The sequence below is a fragment of the Galleria mellonella genome, unplaced genomic scaffold (assembly GCF_026898425.1).
Source record: "Galleria mellonella isolate WM207_F2 unplaced genomic scaffold, CSIRO_AGI_GalMel_v1 utg89, whole genome shotgun sequence".
NCBI lineage: Eukaryota > Metazoa > Arthropoda > Insecta > Lepidoptera > Pyralidae > Galleria > Galleria mellonella.
Genome location: NW_026442169.1, coordinates 533,092 through 552,027, shown reverse-complemented (window position 1 = coordinate 552,027; position 18,936 = coordinate 533,092). Strand labels below are relative to the sequence as shown.

General features: G+C 42.4%; 1 protein-coding gene across 1 annotated transcript in view; it reads left to right on the top strand.

The window, feature by feature from the left end:
* Nucleotides 1-18,936, top strand: part of LOC113519921 (E3 ubiquitin-protein ligase Ubr3) — a 151,192-nt gene that overhangs the window by 126,098 nt on the left and 6,158 nt on the right. Inside the window, exons 12-28 of the mRNA XM_052902242.1 lie at nucleotides 317-459; nucleotides 1,157-1,320; nucleotides 2,253-2,401; nucleotides 3,117-3,280; nucleotides 3,351-3,546; nucleotides 3,790-3,902; nucleotides 5,012-5,086; nucleotides 6,717-6,837; nucleotides 8,106-8,179; nucleotides 9,424-9,568; nucleotides 13,515-13,650; nucleotides 14,980-15,217; nucleotides 15,718-15,951; nucleotides 16,316-16,636; nucleotides 17,010-17,259; nucleotides 17,604-17,864; nucleotides 18,037-18,347. Of these exons, the coding sequence (XP_052758202.1) occupies nucleotides 317-459; nucleotides 1,157-1,320; nucleotides 2,253-2,401; nucleotides 3,117-3,280; nucleotides 3,351-3,546; nucleotides 3,790-3,902; nucleotides 5,012-5,086; nucleotides 6,717-6,837; nucleotides 8,106-8,179; nucleotides 9,424-9,568; nucleotides 13,515-13,650; nucleotides 14,980-15,217; nucleotides 15,718-15,951; nucleotides 16,316-16,636; nucleotides 17,010-17,259; nucleotides 17,604-17,864; nucleotides 18,037-18,347 (3,095 nt within the window). The remainder of the gene's footprint in view (nucleotides 1-316; nucleotides 460-1,156; nucleotides 1,321-2,252; nucleotides 2,402-3,116; nucleotides 3,281-3,350; nucleotides 3,547-3,789; nucleotides 3,903-5,011; nucleotides 5,087-6,716; nucleotides 6,838-8,105; nucleotides 8,180-9,423; nucleotides 9,569-13,514; nucleotides 13,651-14,979; nucleotides 15,218-15,717; nucleotides 15,952-16,315; nucleotides 16,637-17,009; nucleotides 17,260-17,603; nucleotides 17,865-18,036; nucleotides 18,348-18,936) is intronic.

Sequence of the window (18,936 nt, the reverse complement as noted above, 5' to 3'; positions counted from 1 at the left end):
GCTTTTTCATTGACACCTATCATCCTTCATTGGTGCTCCACCAGCGTATACCGTTAACGCAGGCGGGGTTACCATACCATTATCACCCATTTAAAAAAATACTCCCGGAATTTAGCACGTTGTAGTCCAGAGGGGACTGCGGGGAGGTCGACGTGACAGGGTATATTGTTAGCAAAGGGGTTGAAAGTCTCCATTACTAACACTTTCCTACCACCATCGATATTGATGATGAATGATTAAATTGCAAATCTCATGCATTAGATCAAAACCTGTAATAGGATATTTAAGAGGAATAAATAAATAATGATGTTGGCAGGCAACGACGAGCTGACCCAGTCCCGGCTGGAGGTGAGCACGCTGCTGGCGGCCGGCGACAAAACGCACTCGCAGCTACTCGAGCTAATGCCGGAGAGGTCCGGCAACGCGCACACCAGGAATTTCGAGACCGTGCTCAAAGAGGTGAGTAATCGGTGATGATGTCAGGTGACTACCAGCGTATGCAGACACGGTTGGAGCATGATACCAAGGAGATCCGGCGTCGCGTAAAACAAGCTTTGAGAACGTGCTCAAGAAGCGGGTGATTGGTCATTGGTCCGGTTTAGTCATAAAAAATGTCTGGTAATAAAAAAAAAGCCATGTGCTCCTGGTAAAGAATGGGTTACCCTTTCCTTACCCGTGAGTGTCGTAAGAAGCAACTAAAAGATCTTAATGGCCGAGAAATGGGCAGCAGAATATCACTAAAGGCCTAATTGTAGTCGCTACCCGCCTTATAAACCGTAGCAATTACTGGCAAAACTCCCTTCTGGGGTGAAGGGGGGGAGGCCTATGTTATATAGTGGGCAATTAACGGCTGATATAATAATAAAAAAGACAAATTAATGCGTTTGCCGACAAACAGTGTTTCAGATCATAATAGTAAGATTGTAATACTATATATATATATATATTTGGTTTTCTCAAAAGACTACATCATGAGCTTCTTCAACAAAAGACCATAAGGATTCCTTCAGAATCAGCCACATTCGCACAATACCCCTAATATATAGATCATATACATACGGAGCGTCGAATGTCAAAATGGGCTGGAATTCGGTTAGCCAAAAACCTACCTAATTGTTATGTTGTTTTAAATGATTAATTGATCTATCTTGAACAGGTGTCAACATACCGCCCCCCACCGAAGGGCTCGGAGAATCTAGAGCAGGGCCTGTTCGTGCCGAAGCCGATAGTGTGGGAGCAGTATTACGACCCGCTGCACGTGCTGCGGCGCGCCGTGCACAGGCGGGACTTTCATGCGTCTATGGACCGCTTCACAGCCTAGTGAGTGCACGGTATTTGTATTATCTAGTATAAAGGGCATCTTGACTGGAAAGAAAAAAACACATGCCATCCCCATATGCAAGAAATCTTTTCATTGCATAGAATTAATTGTGGTTATTTAAGGATAAACAAGAATTAAGATCCATCTAAAAACTGTTGAGGTTTTGTCTGGGGTTTTCTCAGCAGATAACTACATTCCGGACCCAGCAGTAGAATAATAAAAATGACGATTTAAAGAGTTTGACAAGTCTATTTAAATTTTTTTTTTTATTTTGTAAGAGTAGAGAAAGAAGACAAAAATGGAGGAATGAGACTTAAAAGATGAATAAGAGGCAATATGGTCAAAAAATGATTCAATGTTGAGAAGGGTAAATGTAACTTTCACTTTGGCTGTTCGGATAAAAATCCCTAAATAAATGTGAAAAAAGTTTAGAGGAGGATGAGATTTGACAAAAGTAATATCGGATCGATGCGGGAGTAAATCTTTCCCAAAATTATAATGGTAATTTGGGAATTATGTAGATATGTTTATTTGTTTATATATATATATATATATATATATATATATATTTCTTTATTGCACTTGTAAGTTACATATAAAATAATGTATTTATACATGTCGTGAGCAAGGGTGGACTTATCTCTGACAGAGATCTCTTCCAGTCAACCCAATACAGTAAGAAAGCATTTCGTTAGTGGGCAGCTGAAGCTTTAACACTTTATTGCACCATAAACAAAAATATACAATACAGTGACAATTGAACAATTCAAGTGAAATACAGTAACGTAAATACAGATCGAAATATACACATAAAGGTACAAAAGACAGTCTTATCGCTAGGGCAGTCTCTTACAGACAACCTTTGTTGTAACATGTTTTTTTGGGGAAGTCGTTTTAAAACGAAGTTCCTATGTGTATGTATTGTGTGCAGCGTACGCGAGAAGCAGAAGGAGGCGGGGGCGAGCACGGCGACGGGCGGCGCTGCAGGCGGCGGGGCCGCGGGCCCGCTGTGGCCGCCGCTGCGGCCGCCGCGAGCCGCGCCCGCCGGCGCCGGCGACCCACGCGCCCTCTGCGCCTCAGGTCACCACTCTATTGCTGCACTCACTTGTGCATACACTGCCAACATATTACCATTAACATTCATTTTCACCGTATTGACATTTTACACTTGTTTAAGTAGCTAGTTACACGAGTTATTCAAGTAACTTTTTTATCTTAAAATATTGTTAAAGTGTTACCTTATATAATACGATTTTTTCTTGTTAATTTACTGATTAAAGTCATTAATATTCTTACTGTGAGATATAGGTAATGTCAATTTGTTATTTATTTTCTTATTTTTTCTTACGATTGATTTATTCGCTTTCAATTGTAATTGCAGTATTTAGCTGCTTCCTCCCATAGACCACCAAAAAATATTAAGATGAGTCTTAATATTTTTTGGCAGGCTGTTTGTTGACGAACTAAAACATATTTGAAAAGTCAGCGGTAACAAGTAAGATTTGTGACTGCTGATTTATAAAATGACGTTAGTGCTACATTCATAATCTTTAGCGATGGGATATCAATTACATACAAGTTGTAACTATTGGTTATACTACGTAATAAGATCGGTCATAACATCGATGGACCGCTGCGAGTCGCTCGTATTTGACATTTCCTCTGTCGTATTCGTGCTGATTTTCTGCGGCGGTAGATCGACAATCTAAAGCTCAAATTCTAACAAGAATTTTCCGGTAACCGCTAAAAAGTCCAGAAGATCTACTGAAACGACCTAGTGTGTTGTCACCGGCAGGCGTGCTGCACGGCGCGCTGCTGGCCGTGCTGCACCGCGGCGTGCACCGGCGCGCGCCCGACGCTGCGGCTCCACACGCGCCGGCCGACCACGTGCTGGCGCTGGCCGTGTACCTGCTGGACGTGGCCGCCGAGCTGGCCGCCGAGCGAGCGCGCGCGCACGACGTACGTACCACGTAGCGTGCAGCGCAGCGAGCCGCCAGCCGCCAGCGAGCTAACCGCGCGTGTGTTGCAGCGCGACGTGTGCGTGGCGGAGGCGGAGGGCGGGTCGCGGCCGCCGCGCGTGGCGGGCGTGCCGCTGCTGGGCGCGTTCGCGGGCGCCGCCGTCTGCGACAACGCGCGCACCATCGTCGGCTCGGTGCCGCCGCACGGCCCGCGCCACCACCCGCCGCCACCGCCGCACGTCTACCCCTCGCACTACCACTCCGACAGTCAGTATACGCATATATGTATACCACCTGAATACGCTGTACACCTTCACGGCCTCTGCCCTCTAACACGACATTTAAAGGAAACCTGTAGTGTTTAAAATATTTTTAATCCTTCGAGCCGGATGAAAATTTTCTTTATTTTATCGATGGCTTTACAAATTTTTATTTTATACTCAACATATATTAATCTCTTAATAATAACTTATTTTAATGGAATTACAAAAGAGCTAATGCTATTCGCAGGTGACACAGAATGGGAGCCATCAGAATCAGTAAACACTAGACTTCCGCCGCTATCGAAGACGGTATCACTGCCGACAACGAGTACGGCGCTGGCGGTCCCCACATTGTTACAAGTACGCTATACCCTCGCTTCAATTTTTAAAAGTTAAATAAAAATACCCTTTACTTGAGATTGGTAAAATATATATATTTTTTTTTTTATACAACTTAGAATGGCAAACAAGCTGACGGCCCACCTGATGGAAAGTGGTAACCGTCGCCTATAGACATGAGCAGTACCGTGGACATAACAGTATACTGTTTTGCCCATGATACTCCCCATGCGTTGCCATTCCTGAGGACTCAGGTGTTATTCCTCTGTACCCTGTAAATTCACGCCATTTAAAATTCAGAATCAATTAAAAACTCTGTTTTTTTTTTTTTTTATTTATTTTTATTATGAAACCAACACAAAAATAAATTGCAAAAAGAATTATAAAATATGTTTTTCTTTACACAATACAAAACTTCTTGTTGCGGTGAAAAATGTACTTTTCCAGATTTTAAATTTAAATATTTTTAATATACTTATGATGTATTTACGATTTCGCTATTTGTTTTTTTTTATTGAACAAACAGTATTGTAGTACCAACAATTAGGTCTTTGTTGTTGAATATAGGCATCTCCCTATTGAGCAGGTTTTGCCAGTAGTTGCCATGCTTGGTAGGCAGTTTGGCAACCGCAGTTAAACCTTGTTGATGTTTAAATAGGAACTCTGCTGTCCATATCTCGATCATTAAGTTCCCTCAGTCGACTCTTATGACGCCCACGAGGAAAGAAAGGAAACATTATTTTCAACAAACTATTCTATGTCGGAATCGCGAGCCGAACAAAATGTAGTTAATTATTGTCAAGACTTAGGTAGTTCTTGTATTATTCCTTTGTGGTCCCGTGTGCTCCCGGCGTAGGCCAATAATAAAAAATAATATAATAATAAATAGGCCACCCCTTCTTTCCCGTGGATGTCGTAAGAGACGACTAAGAGAGAGCGAGGGATGGGCAGCAGCGTCCCTCTTAAAACATCTCCAAAGCCTAACTGCGGTTGCCAACCCGCCTGCCAAGTGTCGCAAATACTGGCAAAATTCTTCAAATGGGAGGCTTATGTTCAGCAGTGGACAGTTAAAGGCTGACATGATGATGATGACTTAGGTAGTTCTTACTTTATTATTCATTTGTCATTAGGTAGTAAGAGGCGACTCGGTACCGGACGACCAGTCTGATGCCAGCGGTGATGCACCCCACATACGAGCATTAGAGGTGAGCAATAATTAAATAGGGTCCCGCAAAAAAAATATCTGGGGGGGGGGGACAAATTTCTCATCGACGGCGATGCGTTATGCCACGGGTCACGTCATGTGTCCCCTGTTTCGCCAAATGGCAAAAACCCGTAACAGGCGAGCGTGTATGAAAAGATTGATGAATGTGGAAGAAGCGAGAGAGGTTTGTTTGAATCGAAGCACTTGGCGTTCCATTGTTTCTGCCTACCCTAATGGGGGACAGGCGTGACAGATATGTATGTATGTATGTAATGGAATAATAAGCCCGCCTGCGCTAACGGTATACGCTGGTGGAGCACCAATGAAGGATGATAGGTGACAATGAAAAGGCAAGTCAGTCAGCCTATCGTGATGAATCCACTTGGAATTGAACACGATAGTTTCCAGGGGGAATCGCGAGGAAGCCAACCTGACAGGGTGTATTGCTAACAATGAGGCTACTAATCCCCATTTTTAACAATTTAAATCAGTTATTTTGATTTAAAAATTAAACTACTTAATCCATTTTGATAACGTTTCTAAAAATTTTTTTGTTGGCATAAAACTATAAGCATATGCTTTAAAAAATCAGTTTACAACTTTTTTTATGCAACTCAGAATGGCAAACAAGCTGACGGCCCACCTGATGGAAAGTGGTAACCGTCGCCTATAGACATGAGCAGTACCATGGACATAACCGAGTATACTGTTTCGCCCATGATACCCCTCATGCGTTATCATTCCTGAGGACTCAGGTGTTATTCCTCTGTACCCTAACTGGTTTATAACTGACAAGGTTATGAGATAACAAACATGAAAAATAGAACAGAATTGAAAAACTAATTCTTTTTAAAATTGATTAAAAAAGGAAAATATTTTTATTTCCAAATATTAATTATATGTTTATTTTATTTATTTATTCATTAGTACAAATATATGTACATGGCTGACTTAATGCTAAAAGCATTCTCTCCCAGTCAACCATAGGGAAGTGTCAGAATACTCGAATGCGGTACTACTGATTATGTTAAAAAATAAACCATACAATCTACGTTAGGAAGAGGTGTAAGGCTGTATTCTCTCAAACGTAAAACGTGCAATTCAATGAGGAACCGCGGTCTCCATGCTGTCTGCTTAACTTGTCTATGGTCATGGCTTTTTGCTAAAAAAAAATACTTGTCGCACTCGTAACTGTTTTTTCTACAACATATATAATGAAACAATATAAAAATAAATAAACAAAACAAATTTACTAAATTTCATCAAATTAAACCTACACGGATGTGACACCAGGGAAGGATGAATGAATGATGAAGGTGAAAATGAAAAGGTAGGTCATTCTTTGTGATGAATATACCTGGCATTCAGCACGATGGTTTCCAGGGGGAACCACGTGGACGTCGACCTGACAGGGTATTTCTACACAGCAACTGCTATCAATGAGGTTAACAGTCCCTGTTACTAACAATCTCATCCCCCCCCCCCCCCCTGCTTGCCTTATCATGTCCCCCCACTTATTTATAGTGGACAGTTACAACAGCGACGCGGTATTTATTACTTGTACATAAAAGTTTTAAGTGGCAACAAAGCGATGAAGCTTGCGCTACAAACATGCCATTGGTCGGTCGCAGGACGTGAGCGAGCGGTCGTCGCTAGCGCTGCAGCTGCTGAGCGGGACGGAGATGACCAGTGATGCGCAGATGACGCTCGCGCTCGCTGATCCTGTCACACCTCCGGACTCCACCGATTACGGTATTGTTATCAACATTTTAATTCTTACATTGTACACTAGAAAAGAAAGAAAGATATATTTTATTCAAGTAAATTTAGATTTAGGCATTTTTGAATAGTCATTCTTTCTACCGCCCATTCGGAACGCAATTTCAGCCAAGAAGTACGGGCAATTAATGTAGATCTGCCTGTATCGGACCATAGATTAATAAGTTTTTTTTTGTTCCACGACATTCCTTTTATTCATATTATTTGATTTATTGGTGTCTTTTGATTGTTAAAATATATACAATGATGTCCTAAAAGTGATTAAGGTACGATGGGACTGACGTGCCTAAAAGGACAAAAGTCCCTAAATAAATAAAGATAAAAAAAAAGTACGGACAAGAACCTCAATTGTTGTTTTTTTTTTTTCAATAAAATTAACTATATATTTAATGAATATGTGTAAATACAAACTACAAAACAATATCAGATCATTGAATTTTAAATATGTAGTGTGTATTTAAAACAAATAACTCCTGAACTATTGGTATCCTCCAAAGATTGATGCTTTTGAGGTAATGCACTTATTCAATTTTTTATTTGATTTATTTATACTTTTACAACCATTTGTATTTTATACTTATATGATAAAGAGGAAAGATTTAATTGTTTGTTTGTTTGTTTGTTTGTAATAGATAACTGTGTTAAATAAGGTAATAATAATAGGAAACTTGTATTAGACATTTCAGATATAGAAATATTTAATTGGTAATTCTTAATATTATTATTTCTATATAATATGAAAATGTACTCTTTGTTATTTATTTTTAATTTGTTTTTAACTATTTAAAGGATTTTAATGCAATTTCTAAATATTTTGTATGAAAAGTTTGTATGTATAATTTGTATGTGTGGATGATAAAATGATTCACTGGTCTGTTCTAATATTATAACGGGGAAAGAGTAGAAAACTTAAAAACTATTTAGCTGATTTAAAAAAAATATTTACTCATAGAAGGCTAATATTAACATGCTCGTAGGCGGTATGTTATTTTCGAAAATTCTGTTTACCTGTCCTAAATAGGACCAGATTGTTTGGAATTCAAAAACGTCAAACATAAAGCAGGAGCTGTTGAAGCGTTTTGTCCCTTCTCGCACTAAATTTCTGTTGAAAAAAAAAATCCATAAATTTAAATGAGAGGAAGGGGCGAAAAGCTGTAATGATCAGAAGAGGTTTATAGGATGTTTGTAGTGGTAACGCGTAGCTACAGTAAGTGTATGTGTGTGTGTGTGCGCGTGCGCAGAGATGGCGGGCGCGGAGTGGTGCGCGCTGCCCGCGCCGCCCGCGCGCGCGCCGCAGCCCTCCACCAGCACGCAGGTACGCACGCATACACGCATACATACATACATACACACACGCATACATACATACATACATACATACACGCACGCACGCGACGCTGATGGATTTCAAAACATTTGTCAGGGCCACCTAGCTCATTATAGTGGTTGATTCATCATCGTCAAGATAATTTGAGGCAAAGTTACTAAATTAACGAATTTTATTTATTTTTTACCAATACAAGTGATAATTTATCATATTTTTTTATCTTTGTCCTCTTATGTTATGCAACTTTGTAAAACACATTTTAGCCAGAAATGTTGTGCGACTGGGATATTGTCTCTAGATACAAAATAGTAAACAAAAATAAAAATCTCGATTCCAGCGCCATCTAGTATTTTCATTATTTACTTAGTGATTAACCGTCTTAAAAAAGACCTTAGACACCTTATATTTGTACATAACTAAAAACCACTTGAGTCCACGGAATGGCACGGATGGGGGGTATCATAGATAAAACGGTATACTCTGTTATGTCCATGGTACTGCTCATGTCTATAGGCGACAGTTGCCACTTTTTATCAGGTGGACCGTCAGCTTGTTTGCCATTTTAAGTTGCATAAAAAAAAACCACTGGCATCCTAGGATGAACATCAGACTGTTCTGGGATTGGCACGCCTCATCCGTCTCCCCCTAAATATGTCTACGATACACATATATGTTACACACAAATTTAAATTTCCAAACACAGCTCGATAAAATCTTATTTCAGCAATATAAAGGTAATCGTATGTACTAAATAATAACAAGGAAAATAACATAAATGGTGGGAACACACTAATGTAATGTGTACAGTGCTTAATATGCAATTAACAAATATTACATTACCTTAATTGCCTTCATTGCACATACTAACATAAATATTTACATACTAACATAGCATTTCAAGTTAAACTATTGTTATAAAAAGTTGTATTTTTTGTTTGTAAATTAAAAATAAAATGTCCTTGGCTTAAAAAAACTATATTAGCAACGAGTAAAATAATCTATACTTTATTAAAAAAAAATTACCAATCTTTTTTTTTGTGGTATGTTTACGGCTTTGGATATATATATTTTAGCCCATTTTCATTTCTATTACTTTCATTCCAGCAAATATTTTTCTTGAAAAATGTATATAATTTAATCGATCTTGATGTAATCATAGTGTTTTAATGGTGTGGAGGAGACATACCGATCTATTTGTCCTCGTGACGTGCATGCATGGCTATGTGCCCCAGGTGCAGGTGCACGGCCAGCAGGAGGAGTCGATCCCGGTGAACGAGTCCATCATATCGCTGCTGCTGAAGCTGCACTCGCAGCTCTCCGGCCGCCTCGACTCCTTCTCGCTCGACGAGCCCGCGCCGCACTCCACCGAACCTATAGGTGAGCCATGTTTTTCTACACTAGGCGTGAACTGACGATTTGAATACATTTTTACTGCTTGGAATTATATTTATTTATTAATTCTTTATTTAAACACTTAAAGAAAAAAAAAAGCGGTATTATCGTTAAAGCAATCTCTTGCAGACATATCTCTGGGTAGAGGAGAAAAGAAAGGAATCGGTAATTATTTGGCGCAAGAAGTGAATTTAATAAAAAAAAAAACTTATGATAATAAGTAATAAAAATAATTCACAATGGTACACGCCGCATGAGGTGGACGAGAACCATGAACGAAGACCTCATGCGTGCGTTCTACAGGGCTACAGGGACAGAAACAGGCAGAACAGGATACCGGGCAGTAATGCACCGCGAGTTTCTGCGTCTTTTACCGGATCTAACCGTCTCGGAACAGAACCTAGCCGATAGAGTTCGGTACATACAGCGCTCTGGTATGTTTAGCGCGACCGAACTCGAATGATTGCGAAGTGAAGTTGTTCCAGAAGCAAACTCCACAACCGTGGAGCAACCCGTCCAAACGTGCTACCTAGCGTAGAGGTGGTTGCCAAAACGCCTTCAGAAGCGGATGTGGACGGAACAACTTCCCAGGATATAGAGCATGTGAGGAGCATACTAGAAGAGGCGATTCTAGAAATCCGAAGAACTCCCCTCGAAGAGAGACCGAGGCTTCCCCGGATATATTCAAATGTGGCGACGCGCGATGCCATTGAGGCCGCAAATGGACTGCTATCTCAGTACCTTGAAGGCAGCGGTGACATGGGAGAGACGAGTTCAATCATGTTTGGCGCTGCGTTGGCAGTATACCGATATACCGGCGCAAAAATGCCCCGGGCTGGACGTAATATCCAAGGGGATAATGCGAAACCAGCCTGGAAAAGAAGGATTGAGCGACGGATCATCCAGGCCAGGGTCCTCATTGGCAGACTGCTCTGCTTCAGCGAGGGCAATACACGCCCGAGAGTTATGCGCTCCGTAAAAGAGACCTTTGCTGGGACAAGTATACGTCTGTTCCAGCCGGACTTCGGGTAAAAACTTACGGAGTGTATAGACGACCTGAAGCAGAAGATCGCTGCATGGGGGAAACGACTCCGACGGTACTCTGAGAGGGTCGAGAGGTATCAACAGAATCGTCTCTTTATAAGTAATCAACGGAAGTTGTATAGGAACTTGGAGCGCCCAAAACTACAGCATACTACAGCCCAAAACAGCCAATTTCGTCGCCTTCTGGCGACAGCTGTATGAGGAGGGCGCATGGATGCACGGTGTTGAGGAAGCATGTGCTCGAATAATGCCGATGAACGTCATTGCCATTACGGAAAAAGAGGTGGTTGCTGCGATCCGTCGGGCTCCGCACTGGAAAAGTCCGGGAATCGACGGATTGCAGAACTACTGGTTAAAGGCGTTCTCGGCGAGCCATGCGATCTTAGCCGTGGAATTCCAGAGTGCCCTTGAAAACAAGGCACTCCCGAACTTCCTTACAACCGGGATCAGTCATTTAGTTCCTAAAACGAAGAATACCGCGGATCCATCTAAATATCGCCCCATAACTTGTCTTACGACAATATGTAAGACGTTAACATCCATTCTGAGCGCTAAGATCTCATTATGTGTACGAAAACAAGATCCTATCTAGCGCTCAGAGCGGATGCAAAGGTGGTAGCCGCGGATCGAAGGAGTTTCTCCTCATTGATGCTATCGTTGGCCAAGTGATTAAACGGAACCGTCAGAATTTCTCCGCCGCTTGGATAGACTATAAAAAGGCGATCGATTCCGTGCCATGGCTCTGGAGGATACTCGAGCTGTACAAGATCGACGATACGGTTCGAGTGTTCCTGGAGGCATGCATGGGGCAGTGAACGACGATCCTGACTATCCAGGACGAACGATTGACGGATACTGCTGACCGGATTGAGGTTAAGAGGGGAATATTCCAAGGCGATTGAGTCCACTTTTGTTTTCCCTGTCCCTGAATCCTCTCAGTACTTTACTGGAGAATTTGTGGACTGGATTTCAGTATCAGAGAAGAGGTACACGAGTGTCTCACCTTCTGTACATGGATGACTTGAAACTACTAGCTCCGAGCGTCGAACACCTGACGGAGCTGCTAAATATCGTAAACATATCTTTGTTTAATGGCCTAGGTGCAGCGAAATAATCACTGGTTAGGCAGCATCTTCGTTAAATAAAATTGTACATTAATGTTCATAACGGTAGATACTATAATTATTACTTGTTAAATTGAGTTTTTTTGCACTCAATGCATGAACACAGCCTCCCGCGTCGCTGATCTGATTGAATAGTAATAGTATGGCTAGGTTAGGTGATAGAACACTATATATTGCCATCTCATTTTTCTTTATTCTGTATATGTGTGTGAATGTGTATGTATGTGTATGTGCGTATGTGTATATATATGTGTATGTATATGTGTATGTATGTGTATGTGTATGTTTATGTATGTATATATATATGTATGTGTATGTGTATGTACGTGTATGTGTATATGTATATGTATAATGTAGATTTGTATATGTATAGAATACAAACGCACAACTTATATAACTGTTTTTTACTTGTGACGCTATGGTTCTTGCTGAAAAACAGCGCTGTAGCGCTTCAAGCGCTGCAGCAATATGCTGAGCACGGACCTACATCACAGAACATTGCGACACACACACGCGCACGCGTACATTATAATTTAATTGCTATCTATTTGTATATAATTATTATTTTCTTTTGTTTGTTTTGTTTTTGATTTCTTTTGTTTTTGTTTTGTGCGCTACTGTGTGGACCGCATGTTTCTTTTGATTAAATTATTTCTTTCTTTCTAAACGATTATAGTAGCTCTGTTAGGATGGCACTCGGATAAGACAAGTGCGCGGTCTTCCATGTGCAGAGGGGACGGGTCACTCGAAACTGAAGGGATCGTTACAGATCCCTCCAATATCAAAACTCTCTCCGAGGCTGAAACATACCGGTATCTGGGCATGTCACAAAACATCGGTGTGAGGGAGACTGATTTGAAACAGTCAGTCCCCGATGAATTTTTTGCGCGCCTTACAAGAGTACTGAAAAGTTCCTTGTCGGGCGCCAATAAGGTCCGATCATATAACGGCTGGATTATATCCGTACTCCTTTACACTTTTGGCGTGCTCAGATGGTCTCAAACCGAACTCGAAGCCCTGTCTCGGAAAGTCCGCACAACTATGACCCTCCATAGAATGCATCACCCGAAATCCTCAATCATGAGGCTGTACATCCCGCGGAAGGCTGGTGGTCGAGGCTTGTTAAGCGTTAAGACCATGCATAACCGCGAGATCGACAGCCTCAGGACATATTTTCTACAAAAAAGCCGCTTATTTTGATAATCTTTTTCGAGATAATTCAAAATTGCCGTACTGGCCAGATACATGCGGGCAGCGGACGGCAAAAGTTGTATGAAAATCCATATCTGTCGTGTTTTGCGGCCAGATAAATTACTATGTAAACTCATGTCTGTCCTGTAATTTAATAATGGAATGACCTTTTACTTCGAAATATGGCTACCAAGGAGGTAACTAATAAAAGGTTTTATTTAAATTTCGAACTGGCTTGCAAATAGAAAGCTGTTTATTGAAAAAAAAAGGAATATTATGGCGCGTGAAAAATATTTATTGTAAATTGTGTTTTTGATTTCCGCGCATTGTTTGAGAAAAGTACTATACAAGCCTTGGCTACAACTAGGTATTGATGAACTCACGTATGTGTGCCTCGGCTACGCCTCGGCCTACATTTGCATGTTCGTCCATCAATTCCTCAGTTGCTGGCCGCTGCAGTAATGTACTATAGAGTAGATATGAATGTATGCTTTGTTTTGTTGTCCTTAAATAAATGAATATAGCATATAGAAAGTTTGTTGTTAATCGTTTGGTAATGTGCGCCGACGCAGGCGATGGGCCGCATTTCATCGGCAACGTGGTGCGCAAGCTGGCGCGGCTGGACGCGCGCTGCGCCGCCGCCGTGCAGCACGTGCGCCGCGCGCTCTGGCCGCACCAGCGCGAGCGCCAGGCCGAGCAGCGCGCCAGGTACACTGACACACTGACACACTGACACACTGACACACGCACACTGACACACTGACACACTGACACTGCCTCCCCCCCGTCCATCATGTACACCTTGCAACGTGGTGCGCAAGCCAGGTACACGCACACTGACACTCCCTCTACCCATCCATCATGTACACCTTACATATATACATATATGTCTGTCATGCCTGTTTCCCATTACAGTAGACAGAAACAATGGAATGCCAAATGCTTCCATTCAAACAGACTTTTCACTTCTTCCACATTCATCAATCTTCTCATACACACTCGCCAAGTGCGGGTTTTAATTTAGTCCCTCTTCAGCACTTCGTCTGTTTAGAAAGATTCTTTGTAAACACGTAACAACACAATAAATAAACAGTAGGATAACTCTTGTATCTAATATCAATCCAATATATAACCAATGACAATGTTGTACTGCACTCATGAAGCAACAGTTAGGAATTAGGTTAGAATTAGGATCGATATGCAATAGTTTGTATTAGCAAATTACAATAATATGTATTTGGTCGACATACGTCAATCTAGGGCGGCTCCTACCTATATCTCCATTCATTCTCGATAAATCTCCTTCATAACCCTTCTTACATTCATCCTATCCAAATGGCCAAATCAACGCAACACTCCCTTTTGAATTTTTCTCACTACAAATACATAGTTTTTCAGTCCACACTTATTTTAGCTTTATATGTTCTCCCAGCAATTGTTACACTGGTAAAATTTTATATGAAGAATACTATTTATTTATGTATAGTGTACAATCATTCATCGAATTAGCAATGAGGAGGTCCTGCTTAGGGTTAAGGAAAAACGACAAATTATTAGAACTATCGAGGACAGAAGGGGAAAAATGTTAGGACACTTGATACGACACGACGAACTTATGAACATTATAATAGAAGGTAAGATAGAAGGAAGAAGGGGAAGAGGGAGACCGAGACATAGTTACATCAGGCAGATCAAGGAAGGAGTTGGTGTCGTGTCGTATCAAGAGGTGAAGAGACTCGCTGAAAATCGTAGTGAGTGGCAAGAGCTCCACCGACAAGAGCGCAGCTCTTAAATGGATAGATAGATAGATAGATAGGTACAATCATTATAAGGAAAACAACATGCTAATTAACAAATAAACAATAATATACTTACATTGAGTTTTTTAGTATAGATATAGTTTCACTTCTTTCATATCACACTATTTCTTACTCTATCTTTTAATAATACATCTATGTACGCCGTTTACAAGAAATTTATACTTTCCTCAAGAAAGTATTTCTCTAGAGAGGTATGAGAAAGTATTTATGGGTGCAGGGAGCGGCAGGAGAAGGAAGAGCGGTCGAGGCGTGCTCGCGAGCGGCAGCAGCAGCTGATGCGCGAGTTCGCGGACCGCCAGCGGCAGTTCATGACCGCCATGCAGATGGAGGGCAACGACGCCGCCGCCATGGACTGGGACGAGGACGACCTCGAGAAGGACTACGACTGCGTCATATGCAACACCACCGCGCCCACCACCGCCGCCGACCCCATTGGCCTCGTCGTCCTGCTGCAGGTGCGCCTTCCTACTCCGCTCCGGCTGCCCTCCATCAGTATCAAATAATAGTTATAGCATAAGGCATGGTAGGGAACAATGGAATCTAATTTTAAAATAGTAAATTTTTAGAAATGCAATGTACACTTATTATTTCAATTAGAACTTGCCTCTGTTCATTCTACAACCTGAGTGTTTCTCTGATTACCACTTTTTGTCTGGTGGATTGATAACTTGTTTGCCATTCAAAATGAATTATATACAGAATACGAATTGATAATATAGAGTTATGTCTATAAGTAAAACATTTTACATTATATTTTGAGGATTTCACATAAGCCTCTGTAATGCCACCAAAGTGTGGAGGATCTAAATTTGATTGTATTGTCTGATCTCTTAATTGTAAGTTGAAATCACAGTATTTTTTAATCAATTATGTATTAATATTCTAATCTTTTTGTTCTAGCTTACTTTTGTACAATCTAAGGTATCGGGCATTAAAACAATTGCTATTATTTTAGTCGACGTCGGTGCTGGGTCACCGGCGGCGCGTGGATTTGGAGGGAGCGACGGGATCAGAGTCCACGGAGGAGGACGGAGGAGGGTTATATGGGGGAGGTGCGAGTACCGCAGAAGCTGGAGCACGACTGCCACTGTCGGAGGCGGAACGTGCGAGACTAGCGGCACAGCGTGAATCTACTGCCGCCGCACACTACTACCGCATGCACGATGACCTCGCGGACCATTTCGACAAGGTATTAAAATATTAATAAAAGGTCTTAATTTGTATCAATTGGACACAAATCATAACTAATAACGCAACTTTTAAAATATTCGTAGTGTAGTATTATTTAATTCCTTATAAATTTAACTTCATTTCTTACTGTATGTTAAAGTAAAAAAAGCTGTGGAATACCTATAATAGGCATGTGCACTCATATCGTATTGTATTTAATGTTTGTTATATGTGTTATAATGCAATATGCTGTTGGGGTTCCTTTAAATAAATAAATAAAAAAAAACTGCTTTGTCATTAGATTTTTACTTTGAATAAAGATGAATTGAATGGCACTTAATTTATTATTTATTGGAGTTGACATAGAGCGGGTGTGTGGGCAGGAGTCGTGGCTGATGAGCGTGTCGGTGGGGTGGGAGGGCGGCGTGCACGTGCAGACGTGCGGCCACCACGTGCACCTGCGCTGCCTGCAGCTGTACCTGCGCTCGCTGGCCGCGCCGCAGCGGCCGCACAACCTGCACGTCGAGCGCGGCGAGTTCCTGTGCCCCGTGTGCCGCCAGCTCGCCAACACCGTGCTGCCGCTGGCACCCGCACCCGCACCACCACCACCACCGCCACCACCACCGCCCGCCGCCGCCCACCGCACAGACGCGCAGCTCGCCGACCAGATACAGGCCATGCTCGAACAGGACCGCCCGCCGCCGGTAACTATTATATTATCGGTTTTGTTCATTTTAATATATACGTTTATGAATACGTTTTTTATGTCATCTGGCGTTTATACACGATAATATATATCAATCTATTAGTTCCCCTACTAGGGACTAGTCTTTCCATTGGGAATGAAAGTTGGGTTTATGTTTTGATATCGTAAAAAGTTTCCTAATTTAAATAGAATTTCATTTGGAGCATTTCTTCTCTTGCTTTATTCTTTCAGTCTCCTCTCACTATGATCTAAATATGAGGAATAAATAAACGTTAACTCGGGGATATTAAATTATATGTGTACATATATATTTTAATATCCCCGAGTTAATACGATTTTCCAATCGTACAATTCGATAATTTGGTCGACAGAGCCCGTCCCGGCTGTCGGACGCGATGGGCAAGGCGATGAAGGACATGACGGCGACCGCGAGCGGCAAGCTGCGGCAGCGGTACGGCGTGTCGCCGGCGGGCATCTTCACGTTCGTGGCGTCGCTGGTGCGCACCAACCTCGAGTGCGAGCTGGTGCAGCGCGGCGGCACGCTGCTGGCCCCGCCCGCCACGTCAGCCGCATCAGCCGCATCAGCCGCGCCGCGCTACAAGCCGCGCAACGACTGCATCGGTCACTACCACCATCTTTGCTCTAACTTTTAGCTTCAATCCTCGTACAGTTATAATTGCACCTCTATAGTCTAGATGTTTTTTAATGGAATAAAAATGGAATAGTAACTCCGTCAGTGTTATCAGTGTACGCTAGCGAGGATAAGTCAGAACGAAATCAGGTATGTGGGTCTATCGTGACGGATTTACCAGGAATTAACTATGATAGTCTTATGGAGAATCACGCGGATGGCGACCTCATAAAGTACATTACCAGCAAAGAGACTGTTAAACCTCATTGGTAACATTTCCCCTTTCTCTCCTTCTTGATGTAGATAGTTTAAAGTTCTCTTACACGTGATACAGTTCCCCTGATGTCGGTGGCGGGCGCACACGTACGCGTCCTGCGGGAGGCGGGCGCGGGGCTAGGCGCAGCCGCGACCTGGCGCGCGCTGGTGCCGAGCGAGCGCGAGCGCGAGCGCGAACACGAGCACGAGCAGGCCGGGCCCGCCGTGGCGTCCGCCGCGCCCGAGTCCCGCCCCGTGCCGCTGCTGCTGCGCGACCCGCTCGCGCTTCTCATGCAGTTCCTGCTACTCGCGCCGGAGAACCCGCCGCACATGGATATTCGTAAGTGTCCGGCTCGAAGGACTGTAAATCCTTAAGGATTTAAATTTATTTTATTAAAGTCATCGTTTGCTACTTGGACAAATCAATAACAGTTATAGTTTAGTAAGATAAAGTGAGTGAAGACGAAGCGAGCAATGATTAATTTATTAAGAATGCAATCGTTCTCCGCCAGAGCACTTCACGTTCATCGTGCGCGCCCTGTACGCGCTGAGCTACTACCAGATCGTGTGCCAGTTCATAGCGAGCACGACGGCGGAGGGCCGCGCGGCGCTGGCGGCGGGCGGGGGTGGTGGTGCAGGCGGCGGCGGGGCGGGGGACGGGTCGCTGCGCGGCGCGGTGCGCGCGCTGCTGGCGGCGCTGGCGGGCTCGGAGCTGTTCACGGAGGACGGCCCGCCGCGCGCCGCGCCCGCCCACGCACACGCACACGCACACGCACACGCACACGCACACGCCCAGCCGGACATGCACCGCATGGAGGCGCAGGTACCGTCCGCCACATTACAATATTACCATCTAGCGGGGGAAAGCACTCACTCACCCGCCCTATTGCGGTCAGTTGTTCACAATAAATCATTTTCTTTTTATACATATTTATCGACCAGATTGTTTCTATGTTTATACAGAAAAATGTAGTCACATGTCGTATTACAATAATAACATTCTATGCATAAATATATTTAAATGTTTTCTATGTAGAATATTTATATATTAAAAATATATATTTCTATTAGTTGTCTAATATTAGATTTACTTAGGATTAAGTAGATAGATATTCTTCATTGTTTCCTCCAAAAAATTACAATAGTAAACTTGTTATAAATATAAACAATTACAAGAAATAATAATAAAAGCGATCTCTTCCAGACAACCTTTGAATAGAGAGGAGTAGTTATAAACAGTTTGATCGGAGGAGATTAGATGACATTGTATAATATATTTAGAGACGTTGTTGTTATTGTCACTAGTAAACTAGAGTGACATATTAGTGATATTTATAGTATGCGATGTCAGCCTCCCATAATCTTCCAAGTGGGGCCTTGATATTTATAGTATGCGATGTCGGCCTCCCATA